At 39.0% G+C, this 14,135-nt stretch overlaps 1 protein-coding gene across 1 annotated transcript; it reads left to right on the top strand.

The window, feature by feature from the left end:
- Positions 1-13,431: 13,431 nt before the first annotated feature.
- LOC111877070 (14 kDa proline-rich protein DC2.15) lies at positions 13,432-14,135 on the top strand. Its single transcript, XM_023873607.3, has one exon. It carries the CDS (start codon positions 13,506-13,508, stop codon positions 13,899-13,901), a length of 396 nt encoding a protein of 131 aa, XP_023729375.1. The 5' UTR covers positions 13,432-13,505; the 3' UTR covers positions 13,902-14,135.

Here is a 14,135-nt window from a genome sequence, read left to right as displayed (position 1 = left end):
GAACGTACATGAAGTTAGTGTCTCACAAAACCGTGGTATAAAAACATATCTACTTGTTAAAATGTTACGTTTGTTCTTGTATACGAAAGTAAACTTCTTGAAATTCATGGATCTAGTACATAAGAGTTAGAAATTTGTTCGTAAAACTATACCTATTATAGTTTTCTAAAAGTGTGTCTCGTTTGTTTAGAAATACCTAGAAAAGGAATCAGTTGTTTGTGAAAGCATAGATTTTTGGTGTAGAGTCTAAGATAGACAAGAATAATCTAAGAAAAGTTTAGTTTATACATGTATTACAACAAATTTATATTTCAAAAGATAGAATGCTACTTTAACATATGTTATAAATATGAAAGTTCCTTAAAAGTTTGTAAATCACATGTGATTTGGATATATAACAGCATATAAAAGAGTTCTTTATGTAACACACGATAATACTCATGTGTTTTACTTGTAATCCCCCCCTTGAAAGCATATAAAAGAATTTATAAAATATTTAAAAGGTAAATTAAGGGGTGTGAACTCACTTGAAAGTTTGAAGATAGCGAGGTGGAAAACCGGGCAGCGCGTACGCGTACGTCATGCATGACCGAAGCCTCGACTGCCTCGGCTTCGGATGGGACGGATCGGTGGGGAGGCGGGTCGGATGGGACAGCGGGTCGTACGGGTTGGTCGGACGGGCGGGTCGGACGGGTCGGAAGCCTCGGATAGGGCGACGTGGACGATCAGAGGCCAAGTCTCTCGGGTACGCAGGGCGTACAGGGGTACGCAGCGCGTACCTCGGATGAGGATGCTGACTCCTCTTCGGATAAGGTCCGAATTTTGAATTAAATAAATATATAATTTATTTAATAAACTTCAAAAATTCATATCTTCTTCATACGAACTCCGTTTTCGATGATCTTTATATCCACGCGTAGGTGAGACTACGCTCTACAACTTTCGTTTAGACTCCGTCGGCAAATTCCGAAATTATTTTTTTATTTTTTATATTATAACTCATCGTGTTTAAGGAATTTCTTTGAAAATTCATAACTTCTTTATCTGATGTCGGTTTTTGCCAGACTTTTTACCGTTGAAATACCATTGTCGAGACCTTCGATTCTCGTTTAGGTCATTCCGGCCAAAAGTCACTTGATCTCCTATTCGAGTTTTCAGTTGTCTGTTGTTAAGCTGAACTTGGAAAAATCATAACTTCGATATATGAAATCGGATTTGGGCGGTCTTTTTACGTACGATCATGGTTTAAAGACATTTAAACATAGAAGGAATTTAAATAGAACTATTTGTACATTTTATTATGAAAGTAAATTTTATTACTCAAAAGTGGTTACAATACTTGACCCATTTAGGTCATTTCAAAGAGTTGAAATATTGGGTTGTCACATCATCCCCCCGTTAGAGAGAATTTCGTCCCGAAATTTAAAGTAGTAAAGATACTAGTGAATATGAAAGAGATGAGGGTGCTTTTGTTTCATCTGATCTTCGCGTTCCCATGTGAATTCGGGTCCCCGCTTGGCGTTCCAGCGAACCTTCACGATGGGTATGCGACTTTGTTTTGTTTGTTTGACCTCTCGGTCCATGATTTCTATTGGTTCTTCCACAAAGCTGAGGCTCTCGTTGATCTCGATCTCGTCGAGTGGAATAACAAGAGTCTCGTCGGAAAGGCACTTTTTCAAGTTTGAGACGTGGAAGGTTGGATGGATGTTACTAAGTTCGCGCGGTAGGTTAAGCTTGTAAGCCACAGGGCCGATTCTGGCAAGAATCTCGAAAGGCCCTATGTATCTTGGATTTAGTTTCCTACGCTTTCCAAATCGTATTAAACCCTTCCACGGTGAGACCTTTAATAAGACGTGGTCTCCTACCTGGAATTCCAAAGGTTTCCTCCTTTGGTCAGCGTAGCTTTTCTGTCGGTCTCTTGAGGCTTTCAATCGTTCACGAATCTGAACGATCTTCTCTGTTGTTTCACGTATCATCTCCGGACCGGTGAGAGTGCTTTCGGGAACTCTTCCTCTAGCTAACTGGGTATCGCCAACTTCAGTCCAGCACAGAGGGGATATGCACTTCCGACCATAGAGGGCTTCAAACGGAGCAGCCTTTATGCTTGTATGATAACTATTGTTGTATGAAAATTCGACAAGGGGTAAATGGATATCCCATGCCTTTCCAAAGTCAATCACACAGGCTCTCAGCATATCTTCTAAAGTTTGTATTGTTCTCTCACTTTGTCCGTCTGTTTCTGGGTGGTAGGCTGTACTCATGTCTAGCCTAGTTCCCAGGGAACTTTGTAGTGACTGCCAGAATCTTGAAGTGAATTTACTATCTCGATCGGAGATAATGGATATCGGAACACCATGTAGTCGCACTACTTCCTTTAAGTAAGTTCTTGTAAGCTTCTCCATTTTGTTAGTCTCCTTGATGGGTAGGAAATGCGCGGATTTGATCAATCTGTCGACAATGACCCATATGGTATCGAGTCCACTTGTCGTCTTGGGTAACTTGGTTATGAAGTCCATAGTAATCCGCTCCCATTTCCATTCTGGTATCTCTGGTTGTTGTAGTAATCCTGACGGTTTCTGATACTCGACCTTAACCTTAGCGCAAGTAAGACATTTACTCACGAAGGTAGCAATTTCTGCTTTCATGTTAGGCCACCAGTACAGTTTCTTAAGATCCAGATACATTTTATCTGAACCCGGGTGAACGGAATATCTTGAGTTGTGAGCTTCGGTCATCACTACGTTTCTGAAACCACCATGTTTCGGGGTCTAGATTCGGTCCATGAGATAGTAGGCTCCGCCACCCTTGACTTCTAGATTCTTTTCCATTCCTCACAGGGATTCACCCGCCACATTTTCAGGTTGCAAAGCTTCCATTTGTGCCTCCTTAATTTTTGTGGATAAGTGGGAATGGATGGTCATAGTCAGAGATTTGACCCTCCGACCAGTGTATTCTTTTCGACTGAGGGCGTCCGCTACTACGTTGGCCTTGCCAGGATGATAACGAATTTCGCATTCGTAGTCATTTAGTAACTCAACCCATCGTCATTGTCGCATGTTGAGTTCCTTTTGATCGAAAATGTGTTGAAGGCTCTTGTGATCGGTGAAAATAGTACTCTTTGTTCCGTATAAGTAGTGCCTCCAGATCTTCAGAGCAAATACCACTGCTCCTAATTCGAGATCATGTGTCGTATAGTTCACTTCGTGTGTCTTAAGCTGTCGGGAGGCATAAGCGATAACCTTCCCTCTCTGCATAAGAACACAACCAAGTCCTTGATTTGACGCATCGCAATACACTACGAAGTCTTCTATCCCTTCGGGGAGGGATAGTATCGGTGCAGTGCACAAGGCCTGTTTTAGCGTCTGGAATGCCTTCTCTTGTTTCGCTTCCCAGCCAAAGGCCACGCCTTTCTGGGTTAATGTAGTAAGAGGTTACGCAATGCTAGAGAAGTTCTTTATGAATCTGCGATAGTAGCCAACGAGACCTAGAAATTGACGAATTTCTATAGGTGTCTTGGGTGCCGACCAGTTCTCAATGGCCTTAATTTTGGAGGGTTCCATGTGTATACCTTTCTCGCTAACAACGTGCCCTAAAAATTCGACTCTTCGAATCCAAAATTCGCATTTAGAGAACTTCGCATAGAGTTTCTCCGTTCGCAGTGTTTCTAGGACTTTTCGTAGGTGCTGACTATGTTCTTCCTTACTTCGAGAGTAGATAAGTATATCATCGATAAAGACGATGACGAACAGATCCAAGTAAGGGCGGCATACCCTATTCATTAGGTCCATAAATACTGCTGGTGAATTGGTTAATCCGAACGGCATCACTACAAATTCGTAGTGTCCATAACAAGTTCGGAAAGCTGTCTTTGGAATGTCCCCCTCTAGAACTCGTAATTGATGATATCCGGATCGTAGATCTATTTTGGAGAAGTAGTTCGCTCCTTGAAGTTGATCGGATAGGTCGTCAATACGGGGTAGAGGATAGCGGTTCTTGACAGTAAGTTTGTTCAACTCTCTGTAGTCGATGCACATACGGAACGATCCGTCTTTCTTCTTTACAAACAAGACTGGTGCTCCCCAAGGTGAGAAACTTGGTCTTATGAATCCTTTTTGAAGGAGTTCATTAAGTTGACTGGAAAGTTCCTGCATCTCTGCTGGTGCGAGACGATAAGGCGAATTCGCTACTGGAGTAGCTCCGGGAACTAAGTCGATTCTGAACTCGACTTGGCGTTGCGGTGGTAATCCTGGTAGTTCTTCTGGAAAGATATCGGGAAAGTCGTGTACTACCGAGATGTTTTTGATGTCCTTCAGTTCTTGACTTGTATCAACGATGTGCGCTAGGAATGCTCGACAATCCTTCCGCAAGCACTTTCGAGCTTGGATGCACGAAATGATGCGAAGGTTTGTACTAGATTTGTCGTCGTAGATAACTAATGTTTCGTTGTTAGGGAGGTTAAGACGAACTGATTTTTCAAAGCACATGATGTCGGCGCGAAGAAGACTCAACCAATCCATGTCGACTATGACGTTGAAACTTTTAATTTGGACCGACATGAGATTGATTGGAAAAGAATGGCCGTCTAAAGTTAACGTACAGCCCATGTATATGCAGTTAGTGTTTTCGGTTTTTCCATTGGCCATCTCTACAATGAATGATTTTTCTAACTTGCTAGGTTTAGGTTTGAGTAAATGAATAAAATTTTGACTCACGAAGCTTCTCTCCGCTCCACTATCGAATAATATGCATGCATATGAATTATCGAGAAGGAACGTACCAGCAACTATAGTTGGGTCAGCTACAGCTTCGTCGTGGCCTATTGCCAAAACTCGTCCCACACCGCCGGTGCCTGCTGCCTTAGGACAGTTCCTCTTGTAGTGGCCCACCTCGCCACAACCGTAACAAGTCTGCCCTACACCCGCACTGGGAACTTGAGTGGTCGGCCTTGCGGGGTCCTTGCAGAAACGGGCTGTGTGTCCCTTCCTGTTGCAGTTGGCGCACTGCATTTCCCGACAAGGTCCATGGTGGTGGTAATTGCATTTGGTGCACTTTGGAAGGTTACCTACATAAGGCTTTGTTGGGTAGATATTTGTAGGAGCTATAGTAGGTACAGTGGCAGCATTCACTGAAACCAGTTGTTTCTTTGCGGATTCCTGGGAAGACCCACCCTTCCCTTTATTCCACACTCTCTTCCTGCTATTGTTGTTGTTATTGTTGTTGTTGTTGTTGTTGTTGTTTCCTTTCTGTGGTTCTGGTACAGAAGTGGTTGAGTTCTGATGACCTCCGTAGTCAATCAGAGATTGTGCCAGTTCCTTAGCACTTTCAAAGGTGTCAGGTTTGGAAGCTAACACGCTTGATCGAAGTTGCGGCGTCAGTCCCCAGATGTATCTTTCTATTTTCTTGCTCTCGGGAGCAATCATATCTGGACAAAGAATTGCCAACTCGCAGAATCTGTTGGTATAAGTAGCAATGTCGGTACCAACCATTCCGAGAGTCCATAGCTCGTGTTCAAGCTTTTGAATCTCTCCCCGTGGGCAATATTCTCTCATCATCATGGCTTTCAGGCTCTCCAGCTTATGGAGTTTGCCACGATTAGGGTAAGTACTTTAACGTGGTCATTCCACCAAGTCAAATCTTTATCAATAAGGGTGAAAGTTGCAAATTTGACTTTGCTGTGCTCGGGACAAGAGCAGATTTCAAAGACTGCCTCCGTCCATTCAATCCACTGCCTCAGGGCCATCACACCACCAGTTCCATAAATATCCGGGGCTTGGCATTAGTGAAGTCCTTATAGGTACATTCTCGAGGTGGTCCATGACTCTCGCCATGGTTGGATGGGTGTGTGCCAGATCCCGAGCCATTAGTACTCGAGTTATTGATCTGTGACATGGCAGCTGCCACCGCTGCGGTGACTGCTGCTTGAAACATAACAGCATCAAATTGAGGTGGTGGAGGTGGTGGTGGTACAGGTGTTTCCCCACCGTTGTTTCGCCTTGGGTTCCTACGCGGAGGCATCCTTCAACTATAGGTTGAAAAGACAAGGATAATAATTTCGTACAATAGAAAATGTATGTGTCTCATGAACTAAATCGCTATAGTTCAACAACAGATGATAGTATGAGTCTTAAAATAGAAGAATGAAAGTTATTTGTAAGACTGAAAGTATGAAACAAGTATTTGGTTTCACAAAGACCTTTCAAGGTTTGAACGAAATACTTAACATAGTAGTAATAGTGTCACTTATATTTATATAAAAGTTGTTACAACGATCATGAAAATTTGACCCCTATAAGGGTCTCCGATTACAAAGTTCGAGAAATTTAAAGACTTTTAGCCGATGTCCTAAGCTATAACAAAATTTGAGTCTTTGACAAGCACTACTTGCAACGTAGGTTGCGCTTGGAGCTTGACTCTGCATCTGATTGCTTCAACTCCATTAGACGCCTATCAAAAGCGGCTTGTTGTTCCCTCAGTTCAGCGAGGGCTGCAATCATTTGCGCTTGGAATGCTTCGGTTTGGAGTTGAGCATTGTCTTGTATCTTGTCCAGCCTACGGATGTCAGAAGTGTGAACCTGCACTTCCACATTGACATCCCGGAGTCGGCTAGCTTGAACTCCGGACTGATAGGACTGATTGGCTAACTTACCAACCATTACCAGGAGTGCCCGATCAGCCGAACCTCCGCCGCGGACATCATAGAAGTCCCGGCACATGCCGTAGGGAGGGCGTAGGTTTTGCTGTTGGCTCCAATGGTGGAGGTGACTTCCCCAGACGGGAGTCGGTCCTTGAAAGTTCCTTACGAAGACGGGAGGTTGAATGGGTGGTGGATCGATAACTTCCGGCTCTGAGTCGGTACCGGAGTCATCACCCACTTCTATGGGTTCCTCGTCCTCTTCGGGATCATCTTCGATCCATCCTCCGTCGCCTTGGTTGGGAAAGTAGGGGTCGCCAGGGTGGTGAAATCCATCCATTTGACTGTACGAGAAATAGGGTTATAAGAATTGAATAAAGTTGGAACATGTAAAACATGTAAGTTAAACTAGTTTAGATAGCAAATACTCCTATAGTATTTAAATTCTTGTGTTTGATTCTTGTAATGGTTTGGTAAGGTTTGACTTGTTGCTTACTACGATCATTCCTCGATATACGTTGGTCCAATCTCGGGCAAATATAGTTGGTCACGCTATATTTGTCCCAAATCTGATTACATATATAGAGTCTTAATCGTAGTGTCAACTTGTCTAAATACTTGTTGTATAGTTAGATATCATGAAAATAATTTGTTGTATGCATGTAATTGTACTTAAATGAACTATCAATTTAAGTTAAACGTAACGCTGTTTAAGCGTAAAAAGAAAAATGTTTTGTCAGAGAATATTAGTCCCTTAAGCATTTATAGTTTGGGCAGTCTTTTTACGTACGATCATGGTTTAAAGACATTTAAACATAGAAGGAATTTAAATAGAACTATTTGTACATTTTATTATGAAAGTAAATTTTATTACTCAAAAGTGGTTACAATACTTGACCCATTTAGGTCATTTCAAAGAGTTGAAATATCGGGTTGTCACATGATCCAATCATAATAAAATGTAGTTGAGCACAAACACCTAGTTGTGATAGGATCTACGCACATATAAACTTTAGTTAGAATATTTGATCTAAATCCTTGAGTTCAAGAGCATTTCAGGTGTTAGGTGTATTCTCATCGCGGGTCTGAGTCTGCTTATATGACTCTATATTTCTTATTTATTGTATTCATGCATTATTAATTATTGTTTGTTACTTTAGGTTTATCTGATAAGGCACCCGTCCATAAGGACAATCGGAGGGTAGGATCAGTTTAGTTTATAGTCATTCTCAAATCCAGCAACCAAGCAACATGTCTATCTTGTCACCGCTATCGTAAGTTGTCCTTCAGTAGAATAATTACAAATACTATTTGTTATAGGTTAAGGGATATACCTAAACCTAATACAAGAAGTCCTAGACTATAGTCATTCTTTCCTAAAAAAGAACTAGTTCACTAAAGTCAATAACTCTCATACCAATCTATCACACTCCCGGCCAGTGGTGGAAGCACTGGGCTGTGTAACTTCATTCTTGTATCACAATTATTAAACATACATTTAACACTACAAAAGCATTCTATAAACTACATACCTTTATTGATAATAGAAAGTTACATTGTTACTGTATTCCTAGTCATTATTACATATTATTCGAAATATCGCACACGTCTTAACAGAGAGACGTTCCATATCAACAAAAAGGATAGTAGTACTTGTCAACCAAAGTTTCCTTGCTCGAGTAACATTCCAGCTTATCAAGTTATTGAAAACACACGCGTTTTGAAAATACGTCAACATAAAGTTGGTGAGTCCACCAGTTTTGACTCTGAGTAAAAATAATACTTTTTTCCAAGTTCAAAAAGTATAAAACATACTTTGAAAGTGTCATTCTGAATTATACTTGTCTCCAACATATTGTATATATCCTAGGAATAATGGTTTATTTACTCAATAACTGGTATACCTATAGTTTCATGTACTCTGAGTATAAGTGTTTGTGAATCTTATACTTAATGTTAATACTTGTATATTGTGACATCCCCAAAATCACGGCCAGAAAAGACCGGTTTCATTTATGCTTTTAAAATAATTTCAGAGTAAATCCTTTTGATTTTAAAAGAGTTGCGGAATTTGTTCCCAAAAACAAAACGTGATAAAATAATATTTACCAAAGCATTTCATAAAGAAATGCATTTTCATTATAAAATCAAAACTCCGGATGTCATGTTCCGATACAGACCATAAAGCATAAACGATAACATTACAAGTCATTCAACAAATATTTACATATACAGACTTGTAAACAAAACAACTTGATGATTCATCCATCTTATGCCCCTGCGCCACTTCCTGTAATACAAATAAACTGAGTGGGTCAGGCTTGGGAGCCTGGTGAGCATATAGGATTTTCAACCCACAATAAATAATTAATTATATTTCCTCAACCCAAAAATGACCCAATTACCCATTCCCGTTATTCTCACTTTACATCCCTAAAACAACTATCACAAGGGACCTAGTCTTAGAATATTTCATCGGGGCGACAACACATGCTTCGGGGATTCCTCAGCAATATTAGTCAAATAAGGCCTCCATGAGGGGGATGGAATACAACGAATGAACACCCAAGTCCATTAACACCTACAGGTTATGAGCCTGCTAGTGTTCCATGGGACTGTCTAGAAAGAGTCTGTGGTCGTCATCTAAATTCCGCTAGATGACTGGATAACAATGACATCGAGGCCTCTCATTTGTTTATCACACATCAATTATCTACCCATGTTCTACCCAACATATTAGTAGATAAAAATATATATTTTTATACATAGTTTAAAACATGTATAGCATGTTCATTCAATACATATTCCACATAACAGATGAGGCACACACACATAACACATATTTCATAGAGAATAAATCATATATATGGGATAGAAGAAAGTGAATATACATTCACACATATAATCAACAAAATGTAGACTTAACACGTATTTTGTATCTAATACTTCATAATTATCTGTTAGAAGAAAGTAACTAAACACTCACTTGATCAGAAGATGATCGGACAACACTACGACTTGCAGAAGTAGTATTCTTCGGTAGATCTGGAAGATCTTCACAAAAATTGGCTTCTTGCAGGCAGAGCTTTGGCTCGGGAATTGCACTTCTCGAGATCTTCGGGGCTTCGATACTTGCTTCGGGGCTCGGGAATAATATTGGGGCTTCGGGATATGATTGGCACGCAAAAAGAGGCAAAACTTAGAGAGAAAGGAAGTAAAATGGCAAAAGAAATCGGCAGCCTCGCATGCCCTTATATAGGGGCTGAACCTAGCATTACGTTGGGCGTAATGCTCCGGTACGTGGGGCGTACTCCGGATCAGACCTCCAGGTGGCAACGTTTCGGTGGTGAATCGTGGCTCGCTCTCGGGCAGCATAAGAACGAGGTACGCTGGGCGTACAGAAGGCTACGCGGGGCGTACCCTTCGGATCAGATCAATGACTCCTTAGCTTCAGGTATTATCCGAAATAAAAAATTATATTTTAATTATTTAAAAACTTCGAAAATTCATATCTTCCTCATACGACCTCCGTTTTTGACGTTCTTTATATCCCTGCGTACTTGACACTACGCTCTACAACTTTCGTTTAGACCCCGTTGGCTAATTTTGAAATTATTTTTATTATTTATTTGTAGTAGGTAGGGACAGGAAAACTCCGTTATAAATTCATAATTTCTTCATCTGACATCCGTTTTCGCCTATCTTTTTATCGTTTCGCTATTATTAACGAGATCTTCGATTCTCGTTTAGATTGTTTCGGCTAAAAACCGTTCGGTCTCAAATCGACTATTCGGGCTGCATACTACTAAGTCAAAAGTTAGAAAAATCATAACTTCCTCATATGGAGTCATATTTGGGCGTTCTTTTTATACACGCTCTCAGTTTAACGAACTCTACGACTTTCATTTATATTACTAAGGCTAAATATCGTTGTAACGTAATTTTCACTTTTTACGTCATTCAGCGTCGTGTCGGTTCTGTCGCGAAACTTCGACAGATCATAACTTCTTCATTATAACTCGGATTTGCATTCTTTATATATTCGGAAACCTCGTTTCAACTACTAAAACATTATCCATAGATATCGGCTTTATCTACTATTTTATTTTGACGCTTATTTTTATTCTTAATTCAATTAAGACACACAATTAAGCAATTAAGCATAAAACACATAATATTCAGATAATACATTCTTATTATTTCAAAATGGGCTACAAAGGTTAACCTAGACTATTACATTGCTATTAATGACAAGCCCAGAAACACATGCGTTACATATATCGACAACGTATAATGTTTATAGAGTATAATTGCGCTACCATGAGTCCATAATAGCTAATATATGACGTTCAAGACCATTGATTAGTGCTACAAAGGGGGTGCACCAGTTCAAACACTCTGTGCGCTTATTCGACGCCGGAACCATAGACAAAATAAAAGGACAGTTCGTCACCCGATAGGTTTCATCAAACTGTGGGTTGTAGCTAGCAACCACGGGTGGGGTGTCAACCCTTATAGATCTATACACAACTTCCTCGCTCATACGGGATTAGCGGTTACAAGCCAGAGGATTTTATTAAGATTTTCAGTCTTAGTTGATGAATTAAATACCTCATATAGACTTGTTGAGTTCCAATAGTTCCAACAGTGAAAGCATATACATGTCTAAAATGCTAAGTTACTAGACTATGCTTTAAACATTGCCCATAACTTTAATAATATTTAGGCAGTACAACATCTATAATTTGAAGTAAAACCAGGTCTTAACTAACATAAAGTCAATAATAACAACGCACTTAACAAGTCAAATATAGTTGTATGACTTCAAATTATCAAATATATAGATCGAATTTCATGTTGATTCGAACATACGATAATATAAACAAAAATATTAACTTCAATAAAATATTTAGCATGCATGCTCCCCCAAAAACATTTAAAAAGTGGGGTCGTCAAACTCACCCTAGTAGCGTGGTTTGATAGAGTCTAACTAGAAATGGTTAGCGGTTCGTGATCGTCAGCCTCGGGAAAAGGAATGCCTTAAAAAAAACTAGGGATAGAAAGAAAATTTTGGTGTAATGAAAGCAAGGGTCAAACTTGCTATTTATAGGGTGTACAGGGCACTTTCACGTCCTGAGCATATATGCTCACATCATGAAGTATGGATGCATCACCTTGTAGACTTGCCATTTGGGTTTCTAGCTTTGGAAGATGTCCGGATAACATCTCACGCCATGAAAATGACATGTTCACTTCGTGAGACCTAAACATGTAAGTCCGTAGACTTGTCATCTACATTCTAGCCTTGAGGAGTGTTCTGGAGCACTTTCACGTCGTGAGAGTACATGCTCATGTTGTGAACCAAGGCATCTAGCGTTTTCGCCACGTGTCATGCTCTGAGACTGCTACATCTTCGGACGATCATAAATTTCGCATACGATCTCCTTTTTTTACGTTCTCTATATCCACATGTAGGTATTTCTGAGTACTATAAGTTTCTTTTAGATTCGAATACCTAATTTTCATTACATTTTTAATTTCCTCTTGTTATACAGACTATAGTTTTAGAATGTATCATAACTTCTTCATTCGAAGTCAAATTTAGACGTTCTATATATTTTTGGAATCGTATGGACGTGTAATTTTGAAATATACCATAATGTATGTATGAATGTTCATATTTGTATTAGAATTTGCCATGAACTACCAAGTAAGTTTATTACATTACAAGTTTGTCATGATCACATGTGACTGTTGTTGACCTATTTTTACTATAGTTTTAGAATATATATATATATAATCGAACATACTTTTTTTTATTATTATTCTATTATCTTATAAAAACATAACAATATAATTAGCTTTGATAATGTAACTGTGATTCAATAAAAAGAGACTGTATATTTAGAATATCGTACTCTCCAAAATGTATAATTATAAGAAACCCACTTGTAGTTATACCACCAAAATTTCTATGAATAATTGAGTGTGAAAAGTAATCAAGATTAGACGGAAATATGTAATTACATGAAATTATTTATTTTAGATATAAAATATATTTTTCCTAAAAAAATATATAAAGACAAGTAGTATAATTTGCTATACAAAAACACAATTTTTAATTGAAACATAATGTGAACCTCTGAGAAATACAAGATGCAGCAACATATGAACTCGCCCGTGACAACCCACATGGATCTCTCTAAGATTTCTCCATTTCTTTTTACAATTTAGTAATGTTTTTCTTAGTTTGACTTTTACTTTTGTTTGCATTCTTCAAATAGGAGGGATTATTAAGTTTTAGTAATCAAAATGCAATACATTTAACTTGCCTAAATTAAAAAGTAACTGCTTCGCAAGTTAAATCATATCGAGCACATATAAAACCTTCACCTTGTAGGAATTGAAACTATAAGATAAATATATTTGAATTACTAAAAGTTACTTTTGTTTGCATTCTTCAAATTAATTCCACTGTGAGTGTTTTGGAAAACGTATATAAACATTTGACTATGTGTCCTATTTAATTGATATGATGATAAAGATGAAAATAAAAAATACTACAGCGAATGGGGCGCTAGGTCTTTTCATTTATATCATATAAATATTTTATTTTTGTGTCATACATTAAATATAAAATGGATTGCTGATCCATTTATTAAAAATAGCCTAATATAATATGAAAAGAACAAGGTTGAAGGTAGTAAAAAAATGGGCGTGGTTAGCCTAAGAACTTGGCAAATGAAAAAGCAAAATAACACTATTCATGATATCTATCTATAAATATAGGAACTCACATGTGTAGTTCAATACCCCAAACCAAACCATCATTTCTTGAGCTAGTTTTCCCTTCACGTCCTCAAAGCATTTCAAAATGGCTTCAAGGGGATTGGCAACAACTGTTTTCCTCCTCATCACCCTTAACCTTCTCTTTTTTACTCTTGTAACTTCAACCTCTTGCCCACCACCACCAAAGGCCCCAAAACCCCATAAACATCACCACTACAAAGCCACTTGTCCTAAAGACACACTCAAGCTAGGTGTGTGTGCAAACGTGCTCAATGACTTGGTTCACCTAGTCGTCGGTACACCAGCAACCACTCCATGTTGTAGCCTCCTTGGGGGCCTTGTCGATCTTGAGGCTGCAGTTTGTCTCTGCACTGCCATTAAAGCAAATGTCTTGGGTATCAACCTTAATGTGCCAGTTTCTTTGAGCTTGTTGCTTAATGTCTGTGGAAAGAAGGTGCCAAAAGGCTTTCAATGCGCATAAAGATGCTTAATTATTTTTATGTCTTTAAAGATTGGGTTTTATGCTCTTTGATGTTATTTGGTTTGGTGTGTTTCCCCCTTAGAGTTGAGTATTTTATTATGTTAAAGATATTTATTGCAGTAGGAGGTTCGTCACCTTCTCTTGTACTTTGGATTGGTACCTTGGATATCTTGTCATATTGTAACTAAGGTTTTATTCTTGTGATTCAAAATAAAAATTAACGTTTTCAACAAA

The sequence above is a fragment of the Lactuca sativa genome, chromosome 3, assembly GCF_002870075.4.
Source record: "Lactuca sativa cultivar Salinas chromosome 3, Lsat_Salinas_v11, whole genome shotgun sequence".
NCBI classification, from domain to species: Eukaryota; Viridiplantae; Streptophyta; class Magnoliopsida; order Asterales; family Asteraceae; genus Lactuca; species Lactuca sativa.
This window is presented reverse-complemented; position numbering and strand designations above follow the sequence as displayed.